At 37.3% G+C, this 21,986-nt stretch overlaps 1 protein-coding gene across 2 annotated transcripts in view; it reads right to left on the bottom strand.

Moving 5' to 3' along the window:
- Nucleotides 1-21,986, bottom strand: part of Stag1 (stromal antigen 1) — a 150,826-nt gene that overhangs the window by 64,178 nt on the left and 64,662 nt on the right. The window contains exons 4-5 of one of the 2 annotated variants that reach the window (XM_048334971.1): nt 20,737-20,901; nt 9,925-10,021 (exon numbers count right to left, since the gene is read on the bottom strand). In XM_048334971.1, coding sequence (XP_048190928.1) covers nt 9,925-10,021; nt 20,737-20,901 — 262 coding nt within the window. Of the gene's footprint in view, nt 1-9,924; nt 10,022-20,736; nt 20,902-21,986 lie in introns of those variants that run through there. The other variant, XM_048334972.1, reaches the window with a different exon arrangement.

The raw sequence follows: 21,986 nt of genomic DNA, 5'->3' as shown, positions 1-21,986 counted from the left end.
TTGCTCCACGTCACAGCTGTGTGGAGGGAGGAGGAGGCTGCCACCCAACCTTTAGCCAGGAAAGAGCTCGGGCCAAGAGAGGTCAGAGTCCAGTCTCCTCAGACTCTCCCCCATGAATCTATACATGCCAAGCTCAGCACCCCTTCAAGAGGTCCTCAAAACGACTGGCCTTTTCTGGTGCCTGGCTGGGACCTGCCCAGGGAGTCTGTCAGAGGCTAGGGACATTTCAGAGAAGCCACGGGCCACTCCTCCCTGAAGGAGGCACCAGGACACCCTGTTAGACTGAATGTGCAGTGTGTGGTGGGCACAGGCCTCCCATCAATGGGCTGAAGGCGACTTAGCAATGACAGCTGTCTCTCCTGGCACGGCTGCGTACTGAAAATGCTGCCGTGCGTTCTGGTCCTTGCTGCACTGGCACATTCCTAGGGGGCTTCCAGCCTCTGCTTGCTACCTTCAGGGGTCCCCGGTGTGACCTCTCTGCCTCTTACAACAACAATAAAAAATTAATTTATTTTACTCTAACAAAAAAGAATCATACTGCAAAATGTTAGAAATACAAAACATTTTGGGTGTGTCCCCAAATCTGAGGTCTGTAAAGTTAATTTAAACCATTACAAAACTGTAACAAAGTATCAGATTAGTCACTGTGATCTACAAATGAAAGGAATTAATTCACATATGGAAAAATGGTGAAGGAGTGAGGAAGAAGAAAATTCTTAAAAATCTGAAAGAAAACTCTATCAATGTGAATAAAGAAGTAGGAGATTGGGGCTAGGAACATGGCCTAGTGGCAAGAGTGCTTGCCTCGTATACATGAAGCCCTGGGTTCCTCAGCACCACATATATACAGAAAAAGCCAGAAGTGGCGCTGTGGCTCAAGTGGCAGAGTGCTAGCCTTGAGCAAAAAGAAGCCAGGGACAGCGCTCAGGCCCTGAGTCCAAGGCCTAGGACTGGCCAAAAAAAAAAAAAAAAAAAAGGTTTAAATGACTAAACACGGCTTAATTATATACAATTTGCCAAACAAAATGTTTGATTCTAATTACATAAGAACATATAGAATCATCAACTTCAAAATATCTTACAAAACTTTGCAGATACAGCCAAAGTAATCGCAAAGACAACCTGGAACTACAAGAAAATCGAAATGAAGAATCCTGGACCCAAACCACATGAGATATCAATTTACAATTACAGGGGAAACTTACCCCACTGAAAAGCAAATTACGTTTACTAAATGTCTTTTATGGCACAATTATAGCTCATTCAAATGTAATGTTTGACGAGTGAATATACAAAATGGGGCATTATTCATCAGAAGTAGGATGAAATAATGCTGTTTTCAGAAAGAAAAAAGAAAGTAACTGAAGATTATCACATTCAGGGAGAAAGGCCAATCTCGGAAAGACAAGCATCACATATTTTTGCTCCTAATATGAAACCTAGATTGTAAAATGGGTCCTGCTGGGTAGAAGTATAAAGGAGTGAATATGTTACAAGTACATCATATATATGGATGAAAAGAGCATACTGAAACCCACCAAACAACTGTTAAAAAGGGCGGAGGGAAAAAAGGGTTTAAGAAAGAATACAGACGTAGTGAATCTGACCAGAAGCATATATATATATATATATATATATATAAATTATTGAAACTTATTTTACAATTTATGGTAATAAAAATTTTAATTTAATGTGTAGTTTGCCATATAAGTTATAGATAAGCAAAAGAAGCAACTTTTTTTCTAGTTTTGTAGGATCTGCCTTTCTATCACTACATTTCAAAAATAAGACACAAGTTTTACAAAAGTCACTTCTGAATAGATAGAGGTTTTCTATAAGAAAAAGCTCAAGGGAAAAAAGCAAATAGAACTGTACTAGGCAGAAATATAACGTTGGTTCACTAATTCCAAGGCATAAGACAATGCCGGCAGTCTTTTATCCTGAGAGATTTGAGTATAATTTCAGTGCATGGAGACATGAAGAAACCAGCATATATAAATTGTACTTGTCAATTTTGCTTAAGATTTTGTTGTTTTTCCATTCATTAAGAGTATAAAAAAAAAATGGGGCTGGGGATATGGCCTAGTGGCAAGAGTGCTTGCCTCGTATACATGAGGCCCTGGGTTCGATTCCCCAGCACCACATATACAGAAAATGGCCAGAAGTGGCGCTGTGGCTCAAGTGGCAGAGTGCTAGCCTTGAGCAAGAAGAAGCCAGGGACAGTGCTCAGGCCCTGAGTCCAAGCCCCAGGACTGGCCAAAAAAAAAAAAAAAAGAGTATAAAAAAAAGAGCTGGAAATGTGGCTTGACAGTCTAGTGCTTGCCTAGCACGCATAAAGCCCTGAGTTCCATTCCTCAGCACCACATATACAGAAAAGGCCAGAAGTGGCACTATGGCTCAAGAGGTAGAGTGCTAGCCTTGAGCAAAAAGAGGACAGGAACAGGGCTCAGGCCCTAAGTTCAAGCCCCAGGACTAGCGCCACCCCCCCATCCAAAAAAAAACAAAAACAAAAACCTGTATAAACGTCGTATTTCATTTTCTCAAGAGTTTTCACTTTTCATCTGGGTGTTGGTGCCTTCATCCTATAATCCTAGCTAGTTAGAAAGCTGAGATCTGGAAGTGTGGCACAAAGCTAGGAAGGAAAGTCGCAAGTGAAGCTTCTTTGCACTCAAGGCTAGTGCTCTATCACTTGAGCCACAGCACCACTTCTGGCTTTCCCCCGCCCCCGCCCCCCATTTATGTGGTACTGAAGAATCCAACTCAGGGCTTCATACATAGTAGGCAAGCACTCTTCCACTAAGCAACATTCCCAACCCACGCAATGTTGTTTAAACATTATTAATTTATGGTGTTACCAAATAACAGCAGATAACAAATACAGATTTCATTGATAATTTCCAGAGAAATCTAAATTCTAAAATAATTTCAAATTTTCTTTTAAACAGTTAATGGTACAGCACAACTTCAGAGATAATCTTCAGAAATTCTACTCCCAGACAATCATTTAAGAGCTATACAAACACACTGATGAAAAGAAAGACTTGTAAATGATCAAAGCAAGCCTGGGATACGTAGTAAGAATGTTCGCAAAACAAAATCACATTTCTTACAGAAGTATATCCGAAGATTGCAGATAAAGTCATGGTGCTAAAACAATCTTTGGCTTCTTTTGTGCAAAGAAATATAAATAACTTAAAACAAAGAAGTCTTACTATATTAATTAAAAGCTCGTGCTGTGCTAGACGCTAGTGGCTCACACTTGGAATCCTAGCTACTTAGGAGGCTGAGATGAGGATCATGGTTTGAAGCCAAGCCTGGACAGCAAAGTCCCCGAGACTTTTACCTCCAATTAACAACCAAAAAAGCCTTAAGCAAAGTTGTGGCTCATTTCAAGCCCAAGGATGAGCAAACAGATAAAAAACAACAAGAACAATAACAAATGAAACAACTCTCAGAGGGTAATGTACCAGAGATACCACAAGCACACTGACTGGACGACTTTTTGGTAGTCTTATGTTTTTGTTTCATTTTTACTAAGCCCCATAAACCAAGCAGGCTGGAAATCAAGGCGCAGGAAAGTCTGCAAACAAATGTGGATGAACTGACAGAGAAAACCTGAGTCAGAAGAGAAGTGCTGCTAGTGCTGCTAAAACGGAGAAAAGTTCGCTGAAAAAAAACATCTGCAGACAAGCAATATAGTAGTCTAGAAATACAATCTTAAGATCTAAAAAAAAAAAAAAAGGAGTTGAGGAAAGACGGTAAAGGGACACAGAATCTGGTTGCTTTTCAATAAATATTCCAAGCTTAATTGTGAATGCTGTGGGATGCATGTGATCTGCCTGGGTAGTACATGCTAAATTGAGGAGACTTATTATTAACCTTAGAGTTATCAAGACACCTTTTGAAAACTTGTTTCAGAATGCTTTAAAAATGAAAGCGGTTATGATTCTATCTCCAATGACAAGTCTGTCCCTAGATGGCAGCCTTTAACACTTTTCATAAAAATAAAACCACAAAAACAAAACAAACACCCCCACCTAGGAATCTCTTCTTTTGAAAATAGATAAGTAACACACAAAAATGAATGCTCACACAGGAAAAACTAGATATAAGGGAAAAAGTCAGTGTTAACTATTCTCTTAAACACTGCATGGGGGCACTCCTATTTCAAGAACAGTTAAATTTACCAAGTACTAATTAGTAAATTTATGAAATGTTAATTAATGCATCAATATTTGAGCCACATGTGAACAGCCCAGGCCTAAAATTACGCAATGCCAAAAACTCCAAGATGAGCTGGGCACTTGTGGTTCAAACCTGTAATCCTAGCTACTCAGGTGGCGAAGATCTAAGGATCACAGTCCTAAGCCAGCCAGGGCAGAAAAGTCCATGACATTCTTATCTCCATCTAACCACCAAAAACAGAAAGTAAAGCTGTGGCTCAACTGGTAGAGCCCTAGCCTTGAGCACAAAAGGTTAATGACAGCCAGCATTCACGCCCCCAGGACTAGCCAAAGAAAAAAATTTCTAAGGTGTTTTTACCCAGTTTTCTGAGGAAAAAATAATTAACATAACACTAATGTAAATGCTTATGCATAATAAAATGTTGAGAAAATAAATTTACTCTTAAAAATATTTTTAACACAGCTTTATTATTGCAATAGCATTATTAGTGGTCAAAGGCACAAGAAAGATTTCCAAATTTAAAAAAATTGAAAAACATCTGCAAATCTGTCCATACAAACCTTAAAAAACAAATACACAAATTAAAAAAGGACACAACTACACAGACTATTTTCTTTGGCCTCAAATTCAAAGAAACAGAAAATCCATATAACAACTAGAAAACTCTTATGTTTGAAAATTAAGAAATATGTCTTTCACCATGGCCTGGCAATAGAAGGCTGAGTCAGGAGGATCACAAGTTCAAGGTAAATATAGGCTACGTGAAACTGGTTTAATAAATATATTTTTTTAAAATCAGGCGCAAATGCCTTTAAAAAAAAAAACAGAAAACCTGAAATGGAAAGCAAACAGAAAAATAGAAAAGTATATGTGCATGTATGTATATGGTCTTGCTGATAAATTCAGATAGAAAATTCTAATCTGAACAAATCAAGCATAGCTCTAAGTTTAAAACTGGGAGTGGAATGGAAGGAAAGCTCTACACCATGGGAATTTAGGGGATAGTGTAATGGGGGTGGGGGGGCGTGCTAAGCTATTATCCATGTGTAAAGCCTCACAGAAGGTTACAGTAAGGTGAAATCTAAGGGAAGCTATGGAATTCAGTTGATAAAAATGTGGAAATACTGACTTCATTTATCTTTAGAAACAAACCACACCAAGTGTAGGGCACATTATCAGAAATTGAGGGGAGAACATAGATGAGAATATTTTCAGTCTCTGCTTACTTTTTATGTAAATTTGGAATTACTGTAAAAATTAAAGTTTATGTATAAAAGACACTTTTTCTTTCTTTTTTTTTTTCCTTAAATAACGTTTCAAGTCTAATCCCCACTGGGGATTGAACACAGGGTCAGAAGCATGGGAGGTAAGGTGCTAGCACTTGAATCACCCCCCCCCCCCCAGGCTTTTGGATCTGGTTTCTGAGCCAAGCTCTGGGCCTGCCTGGAGCACCCTCCTGGCTCCCCTCCTGAGCAGCTGGGATCTCAGGTATGTGCCTCCCACAAGTAGTCTGAAATGTACACATGTTTAGAACACAGTAAATTTCATACACGCTAGAAATCTTCTCTAAGAACAGTATTTGGACACAAAGGTCCATAAAACAAAAGTAAATGGTTATACTTAAAAATTAACAAGGGCTGGGGATATAGCCTAGTGGCAAGAGTGCCTGTCTCGGATACACGAGGCCCTAGGTTCGATTCCCCAGCACCACATATACAGAAAACGGCCAGAAGCGGCGCTGTGGCTCAAGTGGCAGAGTGCTAGCCTTGAGCGGGAAGAAGCCAGGGACAGTGCTCAGGCCCTGAGTCCAAGGCCCAGGACTGGCCAAAAAAAAAAAAAAAAAATTAACAAAAATGTATGGGTGCTTGAGGTACAATAAAACAAAATAGACACAATTACTTACTGCCTTGGGGGGATAATTTATCAAATGACAGAATAAAGAAAGGGGGAAAAAGCAGTAAGAAGAAGATGGTGATTATGTATAACCAATAAAGGAAGAGCAGTAACTTATAAACTGTTCATAAAAGAGAAAATCTAAATGGCTCTCTGGTACATGAAAAAGTACTCAATCTCAATAGTAGGCAAGGATAACAAAAATTAGAATCACAGTGTGATAGCTGGCAATCTGCACAATAAGATGTGTTTACTATGTGTTAGCAAAGACATGAACCCAACTGAATTCTGTGACACTGGAGAAGAGTTGAAGTGATAACCACACTTCAGGAAAATTTGACATTATGTAGAAGGGCTGAATCTTTTTTGGGGGGATGGGGTGGGGGTGGGGATGGGGGTTGGTTATGGGGCTTGAACTCAGAGCCTAGGTGCTATCCATGAGTGTTTTTGCTCAACTAGTACTACCACTTTGAGCCATAGCACCACTTTAAGGTTTTCTGGTGGTTAATTGAAGATAAGAGTCTCACAGACTTTCCTGCCCAGTATGGCTTTGAGATCCTCAGATCTCAGCCTCCTGAGGAGCTAGGATTACAGCCTGGCTCTGCATCTTTTACAGCACACCAATTTCATTCCTCACAAAAACTACGGAATCTTGTGCTGGGACAACAAAACAACCTGTACAAAAGGGCAGCTCATATTGGCATTGTTCATATTCTCCAAAAGCTTGAAATAAAAAAAAAACTTTATTCAAGAATAGGAAATATAAATAAACTCATATTTACACAATGGATTCTTTACAGGTAGCTCTTAATACAAGACAGTTCTGCCTTTAAAGCGATATTTGTCAAATTCTGCCATCACAACTAAGGGAGGGTAATTAACTGGCAGAGGTCAAAGATGCTGGCAAACATACAATGCACAGGACAACTCACCACAACAAGGAATTGTCTGTATCACAACAATGAAAATTAATAAACATTGTACAGGCAATATGAGGTGAATCTCATAATGTTTTAGCAGAAGAAGTAAAAGAGTACATACAGTCATTATCTAGAGCAGCACAGGCAAAACTATTTTGCTTAAGAATAGATCCACTAATGGTAAAGCTATAAAGAAAAGTAACAGTTATCATAAAATCAAAGCAGTACTTATCTCAGTGGGAGATAAAGATTGCTGTAATGATGATAGTCACACCACAGAGAGACTGGGGAGGGACTCTATGATGTCCTAGCAATATTCTTTTTCTTAACAAGAACACTTGCAACATGGGGATACACAATACAAACTTATATGCTTATATTTTGGGCAATCCACTGTGTATATATAATGTTAGAACTTAAAGTAATTTACTAATACTTAATTTAGTAGTACTTAGTTCATCCTGTACATGTAAGGAGACAAGAATTCATAAATTCTGAAAACACCAATTAATATAAGAGAAACATTGTTCTATCCCCCAATGTAGACACTTAAAGGTATCAGTTCAAGTAACTGATTGATGAGGATATTCCATTAAAAACTGGTAATATAGGGAGGACATTAAAAATAGTAAAGAAAAGTGGCCAATAAAACAAATGTGAGCTGGGCACTGATGACTCGCACCTGTCATCATGCAACTCAGGAGGCTGAGACCTGAGGATCACAGTTCAAAACCACCTGGGGCAGAAAAGTCTGTGATACAAAAACAAAAATGAAACACTACAAATGTTGGGTAACCAATTACCACAGTTCACTCTACCACAGTCCCCTTATGCCTACTTCACTCCTTGAAAATTCTGCAAGTCAAAGCAGGACGTGCATTTCAAAATTATCCCACGGAGGAACAAAGGAGTTTTGGTGTGTGTATATAATAACTCCCATTTATTCTTTAGAGGCTGGGTGCCAAACTATGTACTGAGATGCCTTGGGACAAGTACACAAATTCATGTAAGCCCCTGTGGGTCTTTTAAAAGGGAAAGAAACCAGTATTTGGTAGTTCTTATGCAATACAAAAATCTATTAATTCATGTCAGTAATTCTCATTTTCAGCATCAGAATACAGAGATTGGATGGTATCTTATGTTTCAGAAGCTGAGTTTTCACAAATATTGACAGAAAAAAACAATGTAAAATGAGGATGCCTCCAAGAACTGAGGACTTATACAATGCCCAACAGGTACATGAATGCATTACTAAGTAGTTAACGGTTATGCAGAAGTAGAATACAATTTTTCATACATCACTTGTGTAAGTGATTAGTAAGCTGTAAGGACACTTTGGATGTAAATACATAATAAATAAAAGGAACTAGAGATGCCATGAAAAAAATTACTGCAACACTAATGGGGCCACAAAGCAGCCAAGTTCAGATAACCCTGAGTAAGTGCTCCTAGGTAAGGTTAATTCTGGCAATCTTGAGCTTAAAAATTTGGGTTTGATCTTATGACATTTTTAGAAACATCACATATTTGTTACTATCATAAACTATATCTGCTTTGAGTTGTATTTATCACAGCATACTGCTGATATGGTTGAACATTAGTGGGCATTATGAGTTTAATTTCTATCACTGGTAATCTAATAAATTCTAACTATCACAAATTTATGTTATTTGATAACTTATATTGATATTATAAAATTTGTTATATATTTGATATTTTCATTTTGATCTATATCTTTATTTCTTATTGCATTATACTTACAAACTGTGTAAAATACTAATTAAAACTGAAGATGGGCCATCATATCTTATTCCTAAATTTACAGTGCTTTGCCATTTAAGTTAGATATTTGTTGGTTTTTCATTGATACTGTTTTAGCAAGACATATTGACATATTTATGTATTCTTTGCATGCTAAAGGCCCTCAGGAATGAGTAAAGATGGGTAAAGTGTAACAAGAGTTTTCACTAATGTATTATTTTTTGCTACATTCACTAGCATAATGAAATCTTGTTAAGTCTCTCTCTTTTTTTTTCCTGCCAGTCCTGGGGTTTAAACTCAGGGCTGTCCGAGCTCCTTTATACTCAAGGCTAGCACTCTGCCACTTGAGCCACCCTGGCTTTTCCTGTGTATGTGGTATTGAGGAATTGAACCCAGGGCTTCATGTATGCTAGGCGAGCACTCTACCACTAAGCCACATTCGCAGCTCCTTGTTAAGCCTATTTTTAAAAATTAATCTTTGAATATTTGGCAAAGAAATGTTCTACCTAAGTCTTGAAATAATAAAGTAGATTTGTTTTTGAGAGATTGTCATTCTGACCAGTGAAGAGATCACTACTCTTTTTTCTATTGGAAAGCATAAAACTGTGATATACCAATTGATTTCCCATCTGTATTGTTTAAACTGTTAAGATATACCTAGAGAAGAAAAATATATAGTAGTTGGACATTAAAATAACTAGACTTTTACTTTAACAAATTGCCTTATTAATTTCCAACTCATTATAAACTTAAGATCCAATTCTGATACGCATGGTTTTTAAGCAAATTAGCTGAGCTTCCAAAGTATTGGAAACTATAAAAAATAATTACCAAACTACTGGTAAAAACAATGAATGTTAGCAGCTAGCACACATCCTAATATGAATCTGACATACAGAGAAGATTTTCTCTTAGGATCTAAAAAAAAAAAATCAATAAATCTATTGAATGAATTAAGAGTTTCTCTCAAAATCTGTTAAAAACATAGAAATGTATTAACGTATGGGGCAAAATTAAATCAAAATACCCTTAAATTACCAATAGTTTTCTTTATCAGAAAAAGACCATATAATTCTCGAATTAATTATATATTACTAGTGGGAGGTGAAAAGTCACACAGCTAGACTGACCAGCTCAATGTACACATTTATTTAACATTCTGTACCTCGACATCCTGAACACTGGATAAAAAAGTTGATTAAATCCAGAAGTGCGATGTCCCTGTCTTGTTTATATGATTCAATCCAGTCGTCCACCACAGACTGTGGGAAAAAAAATATAAAAATGAAAAGCTCTAAAATCTTGGTGTTATAGCAAATAGATTTTTTCAAAAAGCTGTGTGTGGGGGGGTCTATTTGAACAAGAAAATTACTTACCTTATTTTTCAGTAGTCAAATAAAAGGAAGATTGCCCTCTTTTTACTAAGGTTATTAAAATATATATTACCGGGTCTCAATGATTTGTTCATCATAAGAGCACAATACAATATTCAATAATTTTTAAGTAGATATGGATAATATTTAACCCATATTATAAAAACATCACAAAAATTAATCCAGTTTCAATAGACATAAAAGCTTTCTGAGTATCAGAAAACCTAATCCATTAGTAGTGTATACAAATAGTACATCATGTGCAACAAGATGCATTTTCTTTAGGAATACAAATGGTTCAATGAAATAAAATATCAATAAAGTTAAAGAGAAAAATAAAGTGGTTATACTACTAGATTCTCAAAAAAGTTTATGATATAATTCTAAAGTCAATCCTAATAAAAAATTTCCTGGAAAACTAAGAGATAGGGACTACATTAAAAAAAAAAGACCAAGATGAAAATGTATTAGTCATTGAAATACCCAAGATTGATGTAACTAGTAAAGTGATTCAATACACTAATAACAGAAAAACTGATAAGACAGCTGACAAAAGATAAACATATAAAGTAGCTGTAATACTGATGGCAATTTAAAAATAAATGCATATGTAGCTTCTTCACATCTAAAAATTAGATTCAGGAGAGGAGAAAATATTAAAACAAATTGCTTAACAAAGAAAATTCAACTTTAGTAAGAATCATGTTTTATATATATATATATATATAATTTTTTTTAAGTGAAAGTAAAGCTGGGACGCAAAGGGGTTAAGAGTGCTAGCCTTGAGGGGCTGTGGATATAGCCTAGTGGCAAGAGCGCTTGACTCGTATACATGAAGCCCTGGGTTCGATTCCCCAGCACCACATATACAGAAAATGGCCAGAAGTGGCGCTGTGGCTCAGGTGGCAGAGTGCTAGCCTTGAGCAAAAGGAAGCCAGGGACAGTGCTCAGGCCCTGAGTCCGAGCCCCAGGACTGGCAAAAAAAAAAAAAAAAAAAGAGTGCTAGCCTTGAGCAGGAAAGCTCAGGGATAACACCCAGGACCTGAGTTCAAGCCCCACTGCCAAAATAGAAAAGGTAGAGGGCTGGGGATATAGCCTAGTGGCAAGAGTGCCTGCCTCGGATACACGAGGCCCTAGGTTCGATTCCCCAGCACCACATATACAGAAAACGGCCAGAAGCGGCGCTGTGGCTCAAGTGGCAGAGTGCTAGCCTTGAGCGGGAAGAAGCCAGGGACAGTGTTCAGGCCCTGAGTCCAAGGCCCAGGACTGGCAAAAAAAAAAAAAAAAAAAAAAAAAGAAGAAGAACAATTTAAGTTCATGAACAATGGAATGGCACGAGTAAAGAAAATATGTATACTCAGTAATTCTTACCCAGCATCCCTTCCCAAAATAACCTTTCAGATAAAGGCAAAACACAACTTTTCAGACTTGTTAGACATGATGGCTACAGCATGCTCTTAATTCCAGTCCTTAGGAGACTAGGGCAGAGGATCAATAATTCAAGACATGGGCCACAGTGTAAACCCCTGTCCAAGCTGGGCACCAGTGGCTCACATCTGTAATCCTAGCTACTCAGGAGGCTGAGATCTGAGGATCACTGTTCAAAGCCAGCCTGGACAGCAAAGTCCAGGAGACTCTGATCTCCAATAACCACCAGAAAACCAGAAGTGGAACTGTGGTAGAGCCCTAGCCTTGAGTGAAAAAGCTCAGGGAGAGCACCCAGATCCCGAGTTCAAGGCCCACAAATGGGGGGAGGGGCGGAAGAAGAGACAAACATGGGGGGTGGGGACCAACCCTCTCTACAATACAAACATACCAATAACACACACACACACCCCTAAAAGGAAAAACAAAAGTGAAACTAAGAAAATGACCTGGGTACTTTTTTAAAAGAAACATCTAAATTGGATAAATATCTTTTAAGAACATTATTTTACTGACATTTATTACCAAAGATATGAACAATGCCCCTGTTTTTGAGGTATGTATATAGGATAAATAATATAGTATGTGTATTTATAAGCAAGCTAGAAAGACTAAATGAAGATGTGTATAATAAAGGTCCTGAAGAAGACAAAAATTTTTCCTGCTGGGCGCCAGTGGCTCACTTCTGTAATCCTAGCTACTCAGGGAGGTTGAGATCTGCAGATAGCAGTTCAAAGCCACCTCAGGCAGAAAAGTCTGTGAGACTCTTATCTCCAATTAACCACCAGAAAACTGGAGGTGGTTCTGTGACTCATGGTAGAGCACAAGCCTTGAGCTGAAGAGCTCAGGGATAGTGCCCAGGTCCAGAGTTCAAGCCCCACTACCCCCCCCCCCCCACAACCTTCCCCAAAATACTATTCATTTGACTTTTAGGAAACAAATTGTACACATACTCTTTGGTTTTAAAATATTCTTATTTTCACACTTGAAAAACATAGACTACTTTAAAGAGTTCCTAATGTCAGGAGCCTGACATCCCTATTTCACATGGAATAAGGGATGTACCTTGAAAGCAAGAGCAATTCTCAGAGCCTCTGTATTTTCAAATTAATACTAGTATTATAAGATAATTATCACAGGTAATATACCTGATGTGTCTGTAATGGAGTTTGAGATGTAGTGCATAGGAGAAGTATCCTTTTAAGTATTATTCCTAAAATCAGACAAAATATGTTAAAGAGGTTTATTTTGAATTACTGAACTAGAGAAACTTGAACTTTCCATACATCTGTATTTTTAAGAATAAATAATACTATTGGGATCTAACAGTAAACTATCTGAATAAATACAGAAAAGACTCATTCTTCTGGTGAGTAACTCAGTAATAAGTAAACCTTACTTAAATACAACGTAATCCAACACTTCTAGAACCCCTTTGCCTAGCAAGACCGCTGAATTCAATACTGGAGAGAGTAAGGGAGGAAGGGAATATTTTAACTGAAGATAAATGAAAATGTATCAAAATTTATAACAGTTAAAGCAGTAGTTGTAGGAAAAAACATCTTTAAGTAATTACTGGGAATTTATAGTTAATTTAGAATTTATATTAAAGAGTTCTAAATGAATGACTTCAGTTTCTATCTTAAGAAACAATATTTTACCGTGAGCTGTCTTTATTAGTGACATCAGAAAAAATACATAACTTAATTAATCTCATAAACATTTCTCATAACATGGTGTCAGACCCTTAAAAAGAAATCAGTAATTTTAGGAGATCTATATTATGAATTACAGACATGTCATCACTGTGGACCCTCAAAGTGGCAGAGGCTTGGGGCTGGGGATATGGCCTAGTGGCAAGAGAGCTTGCCTTGTATACACGAGGCCCTGGGTTCGATTCCCCAGCACCACATATACAGAAAACAGCCAGGAGTGGCGCTGTGGCTCAAGTGGCAGAGTGCTAGCCTTGAGCAAAAGGAAGCCAGGGACAGTGCTCAGGCCCTGAGTCCAAGGCCCAGGACTGGCCAAAAAAAAAAAAAAAAAAGTGGCAGAGGCTTTATTGGCCTCCAAATTATCAATACCAGGAAACCATGAAAAACTATATCATCAATAATTTTTTGTTAAGTCAGGCTTACAAATAGTATATGCCATCTCACTTAACATTTCATTAGCAAAAACTTGTACAGTAACCATATCTGGATAGAAAAGAAGGAAAAAGTGTAGTTTCCCTGGGCAGACTGATATCTGAAGATGACAATTCAAAACCAGCCCAAGGCAGGAAAGTCTTTGAGGCTCTTATCTGCAATGAATCACCAGAAAACCAGTAGTGGAGCTGTGACTCAAAGGGACAGAGCACTAGCCTTGAGCAAAAAAGCTCAGGGACAGTGCCCAAGCCCTGAGTTCAAGCCCCATGGCTGACAAAAACAAAAACAATAAAGAGACCTAAACTTCTTCCAACCTCTTCTCTGCCAAGATCTGTGCCAGTGGTTATTAATATTCTATGTATCACATAGAGAACGTGGTTACCTGCATGGGCATTTGTTTATACTCTTCGTCTATAAAGAATTGCTTCACTAAATTAATATATTCACACAGTACAATGAAATGTAATTGGTAGTACAAAAGTGCTGACTGAATCTGTATTAGCACTAATGGAAAAGAAGGCTGTTTATGACAAGGATAAAGAGAACATATAGGGTTATCTTAACAAATTTATATATACAAACACACACACACACACGCTCACAGAAGCACAGGAAAAAGTACAAAAAGTGGAAATGATAATACTGATAGATTTGCATGTTCTTAAATCATTCCCAACAGTTTTATTCCAAGTCTTTACAGATAAGAAAATCATTGAAAAAAAAAAAAGAAAATCATTGAGAGTTCAGCCTTAGATCCTCAGCAAGAAAGCCCTAAGTTCGTATTCAAATCAAAGATGAAGAACTAGAAAAATCGTAACATCTGGTATTAGTGATTTTGTATTATTATAGAAGAGTACAGTATAATAATTTATATTGTAGTTTGCTCGATAAGAAATTTGAGGCAGTTAAAAAAGCATCTTAAAAACAAAGAGAAAACAAATGTCAAAGCTATGAAGAGAAAATACAAATAAGTGGAAGCAGACAGTTGGTGTAGCAGTTAAGCATGAGTTGTAACCTTGCCTCTAAGCTCCCCATAAAGAATAAGGTCAGCTCAATCTGGACATCTATATAGTACACTGAGGTTATATTCTTCAAACTCCACTAGGTTTACATTTTCCAAGAGGCAACTTGATAGGACGTTGGCTAAACAGACTAAGGCATAGAAAATTAGTATGCTACACTGCTGCTTAAGAAATTCATTTGCTCTGGAGTTAGACAAGCAGATGGCAAAGATAATACAGTAGCTTGTAAACACAAGACCAAGTCATGATGGCATGTCCCAGTTACCAGAGAGGCAGAGATACAAATCTGGGAGTGTGGGAAAGAGAAAAAACCATCACCAGGAATTGGAAATCAAAGACTCACTTGTCTTTCAAATGGAGCATCACTGTTCAATAAATACATAGCTGGGTTTGTTTACCATGGCTGTTAGTGATATCACGCAGTTTTCTCAATGAACTTACACAGCATAAATATTATGTAATACTAGATTTATGTAATAAATTTCTTGATTACATCCTGAGACTAGGCAATTATAAAATTTTATCTTTAAGAATGGTTTCAAACAGTGTGGTTTCTCAGAAAAGCTAGGACTTTTACTTATTATTGTTTTATACTGTTTATGAAATGGGTATATTAAAAGTTCTTGTTTTGAAATAGTGCAATGGAAATTTTTACACCAATTTACTTTCATAAAACAGATAATTCAAAGTAAGCCTAGACCAAACAACACATTAGACATCAAAATGTTGGGTATTATTTATTTTTTAAAAGCTTCTGACAAGATATATAGAAGAAAAATTGCTAATACTGCTTTAGTGACAAAATTAAATAATAATTTATTCAAAATTAAATAATTTGTTATTAGTTACAAGTGGAAGGTGGCAGATACAAAAAGTGCTTGCCATATTTCCTGATACATGAAAACATTTAATGTTTTTGCTTTTTTTTAGGGGGGGAAGGTAGAAGAGGGATATAAACCTAACAAGTGCATAGTTAATACCTGGGAATGAGAGAAGTTTCTGGAACAGGCTCACCATACTATAAAGACAGCAGAGGGAGTTTGCCTCACAGAGAACAGATGCTTTTCAGAGAATAGTTAATTAATTTTAACAACCTGTTTCATGGAGAGCCATCAGCATAAGTCAGTAATGAAATAAAAAAGAAAGAAAAATGTCCTCTGTTATTCACTAATGGTATACTGTTAGGACCCAATAAACCTTAAACAATGTCCACACGAGTCTGACAACAGTATTAAAAGAAACTAATGTTTAAATTCGTTATTTTAATTAATCTGAGCATTTTACTCATTGGCAGCTTCTTTACTAAATTCTGTAATACACATTTTTAGAAGAACATGATTAATCTCAGTTAAGGAACACTATGTTTTATAGGGTTTTTTCGTAATTTAAAACATACATGACTAATTGAATACTAACCCTTACACTTCCAGTTTCAACCAAATTCTAGCACTCAACACAATTTCTCAAAGTCCCAAAAGTACATCTACATAATCAGAACCATATTAAGTCCACTGAAATTCAGTCAATTTTCTAAATTTAATAATGAGCTCAAATACAATTGAAATAAGTTGTACAACATATTAAGATAAATTATTCTCATTTAATTTTCATCAGAAACCTAAGAGACAGAAAATTCCTGATAAGGAAACTGATAAGGAAACCAGGTAATGCCACTTTCTATCTTTGTTTTGTTATAGTCCAAGAATTTGCCCATTATAGAATACAGTCAAGTATAGGTCAATTATAGGTCAATGCTAAAAACGTCTTCATGATTGTTCAAAGTTAAGTCAGATTTATTCTGCACATCAAACCCAATGTATTTCTCAAGATGAATTTGTAATGTCTCATCTACATCATTCAAAGAAGTTATCCTGTTTTATTCATGTACTCCAATATATCACACAGCTCATCGTTTGTCTTAATCATTCTTGTACTGGTGTTGCTTCCCAACCATTTCACTTAAAGCATCAGAATTCAAAATTCCTCTGCGAATTAGTTCTCAAAATCTCCTTGCCTCTCTCTCAAACCCAACTATTTTCCTAGTGATCTAAGAATACAAAAGTACTTAAAAAAAAAAAAAGTACTCAGGCTGGGTTCCAGTAGCTCACACCTGTTATCCTCCCTAATCTGGAGGCTGGAATGTGGCCTAGTGGTCGAGTGCTTGCCTAGCCTGCATGAAGGCCTGGGTTCCATTCCTCAGCACCACATATCCAGAAAAGGCCAGAAGTAGTGCTGTGGCTCAAGTGGTAGAGTGCTAGGGACAGTGCTGAGGTCCTGAGGTTCAAGCCCCAGGAGTGGCAAAAAGAAAAAAAAAAAAAAAGAATATTGAGGTATCTATCTCAGGCAATGGCTGAGTACAGTGACTAATGCCTGTTATTCCAGCTACAGGGAATTCACAATGGCCAGGCACAATGGCATACCTGTTATCGCCAATAACACAGGGAGTTGGAAAACCACAGACCAGACCAGGCCAGTCTAGGCATAATGCCAGATAATCCCCAAAATAACTAAGTTCATGTCTAACTAAAATCAATCAACAAATTAAATTGAGCCTAAAATTATTAGAAACTTTTCCCACTTTATCGGGAGCTCAGAAATGCAAAACTGTCCTGCAACAAACAGTTACTATATAACTGTCAAGCTCAAATTCAAGTTAAAAGATTTGCATAAAGCCCACTGAGGCTTTTCACTTTTAGTACAGAGAATAAAACTCATGGCTAAACCATGCAAGAGACTTCTTCCACATCTGATATATACAGATTTGACACCTAACCAATTTATATGGTCTGGTGACTAAACTGGCAGTTATAGCTGCATAATAAGTTCACATCTCACACAAACCTTAAACCCACTGCAAGAATTTGGGGAGGCAGGGACTGAGTTTGGTGAGGAACATGGAAAGGTAATTCTACATACAACCATGAAAAAGTGGGAAATAATACTCTGATTAAAGAGTCAATAAGCAAATGAGGAGTAGGGGAAAGGTAAACTTTTAAGGGGTCAGTTCAGGGCCTGAACACTGTCCCTGGCTTCTTTTTTGCTCAAGGCTAGCACTCTACCACTTGAGCCACAGCGCCACTTCTGGCTTTTTCTATATATGTTGTGCTGAGGAATCGAACCCAGGGCGCTTCATGTATGCAAGGTAAGCACTCTACCACTAGGCCATATTCCCAGCCAAAGGTAAACTTCATTTAAGACAAGATTTCAATAAATATAGCGCAAGATAGCTTGGTCATGATCCACCTTCCTCAGTCTCCCAAGTGCTGCAATTACAGGTATATGAAAACTTGCCTAGCTTTATGTTCTCTCTTTTCCAGAGGTTATTTATAATTATGTGGGGTGGGAGGGGGCAGTCCTGGGCACTGTTCGTGAGCTTCTTTTGTTCAAGTTAGTGCTTTCCCACTTGAGTCACAGTGCCACTTCTGGCTTTTTCTGAACTGTTAATTGGAGGCAAGAGTCACATTTTCCTCCAGTTGGCTTCAAACCGCAATTCTCAGACCTCAGACTTCTGAGTAGCTAGGATTACAGGTGTAAGCCAATGGTGCCCAGCTTGATTTCTTTATTTTTAAACTAAGGACTAGTGAAATTATCAAGCATCATCAGTGGAACAACTTTCAGAAATGTCATGAAATAATCCCATATTTATAAGTCAGATGTATATATATAAATGCTTCAGCTGGGCGTCAGTGGTTCACACCTGTCATCCTAGCTACTCAGGAGGCTGAGATCTGAGGACCATAGTTCAAATCTAACTCAGGCAGGAACGTCCGTAAGACTCTTACCTCCAGTAAACTACTCAGAAAAAGCTGGAAGTGGCACTGTGACTCAAGTGGTAGAGTGCTAGCCTTGAGCAAAAGAGCTCAGGGACAGAGAGCATCTAGGCCCTAAGTTCAAGCCCCATGATGGATGGATGAGTGAATAAATAAATATTCCAACATAAATAACACTGTGTTAATCAAACAGAAGCTGACACTCAACTTAATCATACATTTAAGATTGTTCTTACAGCTGGACGCTGGTTGCTTACATCTGTAATCCTAGCTACTCAGGAAGCTGAGATCTAAGGATCACAGTTCAAGCCAGCGTGGGCAGGAAAGCCTGTGACCTTCTTATCTCCAATTAGCAACCAGAAAACTGGGAATGGCTCAAAAACTGTGTCTCAAAGCGGTTGAGCAAAAGAGCTCAAAGACAGTGCCCAGGACTTGAGTTCAAGACCTATAAGCAACAACAACAAATTGTCTTTACCTATATAAATACCTGGCAAAGTTTTACATGAAAAAAAAATGAAAGCAAAATGTTAATGCTAAATGATTACAAATTCTGGAAACAGCTGAATTTTTATCAACTGTTGCATCTCTTGATCTTTCTGCTTATTTATGTAGGAATCAATAAAATAGATAGACCTCAATAACTATTACTTCTGTAGCTTTTTAACCATTTTTCTATTAGAGTAAAACAAGTAAGTGGTAAAGCAGTGGTGAAAGGTCAGTTTTTAAATCAAGTTTAGGTAATTCATAAATAGTCATTGACTGCTTTGGATAACTGAGAATTCAGTATTCATTTTACCAATCATGCCACTTTGCTCCACATCACCCATTGCACATACATAAAAAGCAATCGCCAATAAACGCCCTACAGGACTTGAAGAAAATGAAATACAGATTGTAAATAAAACATATGCAAACAACAAATGGTTCCAGTACTAAAGGTAATTCCATTAAATAAATTATAAAAAGAATTTCCATTTAAACTAAGAATGTAATTAAAGAATAGGGCAAGTACACTCAGATTTTACCTACCAATCATTGTTGATCTAAGAAATGCAAATTAAAATAAGTGATCATTTTTCACCTATGTTCTCAAAGTTTAAATATAAAATATTCAACTGCTAACTCTAGTACAGAAAAAGCAGCTATTCTGCTACACTTCTTTTTGTTGTTTTTAAACATTTGTTTGCTTTTTAGACTGGGTCTCTTTATATAGCCGAGGCTGGCCTCAAACTCAAAAATCATACTACCTCACCTTCCTCAGTGCTGGGATTAGAGACATGTACCACTACACCCAGTGTATTCTGCCACAATTGTGATAAAAAGTAAATACACTCAATTTTTTGAATGTCACATGTTAGAAAAAAATTCCTTTCTCCAAAAAGAATTCCACTTGTAGGATTCGTAAATGAAAAATATGTACAGATACAAGCATGAATAACAAACACTCTATTGTAGTTAAAACAATTTAACAAAATGCCAAAGAAACAGTAATTATTGTTCATCCACTTAAAATCATGTCGTCACTTAAAATCATGCTCTTACAGAATACCTAATATTATTTTAAATAAGGAGAGATAAAAGACAATTAATATTATAAAAGATCATCCTTTCTTTGTCAAATACTCTGAAACACGTTTTATTTTAAATCCAGTTCTGAAAGCTGTGTTGAGGCTATAAAAATCCCCTTGGAGCTGGGCTCTGATGGCTCACAGCTATAATCCTAACTACCCAGGAGGCTGAGATAGGGGAATTTTGGTTACAAGAAACCTAGGCAGACAAATCTGAAATACTCTTATTTCTATTTATCACAGGAGACAGGGGAGAGAGCAGGGAGGGTGGAGGGGAAGGGGGTGGAAGTGTGGCTCAAGTGGTGGAGCCCCAGTCGTGAACAAAATAAAAAAAAGCCAAGTGAAAATGTGATACCTCAGGTTCAAGCCTGCAACTCCAATGATCCACCGCCTATTTACTTGGTACAATTTAAAGTGTATCTTACTACTAAAAATATGGCTTTCCTGATGTCCATTATTTAAAAACAAACCAACAGCAAAAACCTTTAAGAATAAATTTTTGGGGGTTACATACATGTTCAGGGCCTGGGTACCACAGTGGTAGGATATGTGCTTATTAGCAAGTGGAATGGGGAAAGCGGGAGGGGGAGAGGGAGTTACAGGCAGTGCACTGACTACACAGGACTCATTGACCATCTTGCTCTACACATGAAATAAAAACATTTAAAGATTTACCTGCATTGCACTTTTCCCCAGTTTCACCACCTCAAATAACGTAACGGGCTCCCCTTCGCCATTCTGTTGAGGATGCCCATTAGCTCTTCCACGGCCTGTTCCTCTAATTCCAGCTTCAATTCGACTTTTCTCTCCTGGAGATTTTCGAGGTTTCTTATTTGTAGACTGAATAAAAATAGGAAGATAAAACAAAACTGTAGTAAATGCACTTATTCCTCAGGCTTGGTTCTTTGGAAGGCATTTAGCACTATTACAGACAAGAGATAAATTCCTAATCCCCAAAACACTTTCACAGGTAGTATTCAGTGCTAATAAACAATAAACAGTCCAAACAGCATAGAGAAAATAAAGTTTAAAAAACTGATTAGATTTGTGCAAAAATGTTAGGGCTGAATGTTTCAACCATGGTCAGTCGTAACATTTCCTTCTATGATCCATACCCTTTTCAATACTCTACTTGCTCAGAAACTTTATTCAATAAATCACTTCTGAGAAATGCTATGTATTCTTCCTCTACTGATGTGCTCAAGATTTTCTAAGCCCTGCAATAAACATAATGAGAGTACTTAGAATCACTCTTGGCACTACAAATACAGCAGTAAAAAACCAACTATTTTTTCTTCAAGTCAATAAATAGCACCTTATCTATGTCTTGCCTTTAGAACCAAGAAGAATATATGATATTTGTTTGCTGTCACTTTATCCAAACCCATAAGTTTCATTCCTTCAAACTTTAAAAGGCATTGCATAGCTGCCGCCTTACCCAACTCACCAATGACATCAATGCTGCTAAACATAACACAATTCTGAAAATTTCTGGGTTTGTTTTTGTTGGTTTTTTGCCAGTCCTGGGGCTTGAACCCAGGGCCTGGACACTGTTCCTGAGCTTCTTTTGCTCAAAGCTAGAACTCTACCAACTTGAGCCACAGCATCATTTCCAGCTTTTTCTGTTTATGTTTATGAGGAATTGAACCTAGGGCTTCATGCACGCTAGGCAAGCACTCTACCGCTAAGCCACATTCCCAGTCCATCTGAAAACTCTTAAGAGGTCACCTGGTAGTCTTCCTTTCCCATCAGTTATCTTCCCTGTGATATACTCCTTACGTGTCAGTGATACCCAGAGCTCTCAAACACCTTTTCTTCTCTATCACTGAACTCCTATTGGAGTAATTAAATTCACTCTCATTATAGCCTTGTTCCAATGATAATTGACTGCTCCTTGTCTCCAAATCCACCCATATTTGAATTGC

Source organism: Perognathus longimembris, chromosome 26 (genome assembly GCF_023159225.1).
Source record: "Perognathus longimembris pacificus isolate PPM17 chromosome 26, ASM2315922v1, whole genome shotgun sequence".
NCBI classification, from domain to species: domain Eukaryota; kingdom Metazoa; phylum Chordata; class Mammalia; order Rodentia; family Heteromyidae; genus Perognathus; species Perognathus longimembris.
This window is presented reverse-complemented; position numbering and strand designations above follow the sequence as displayed.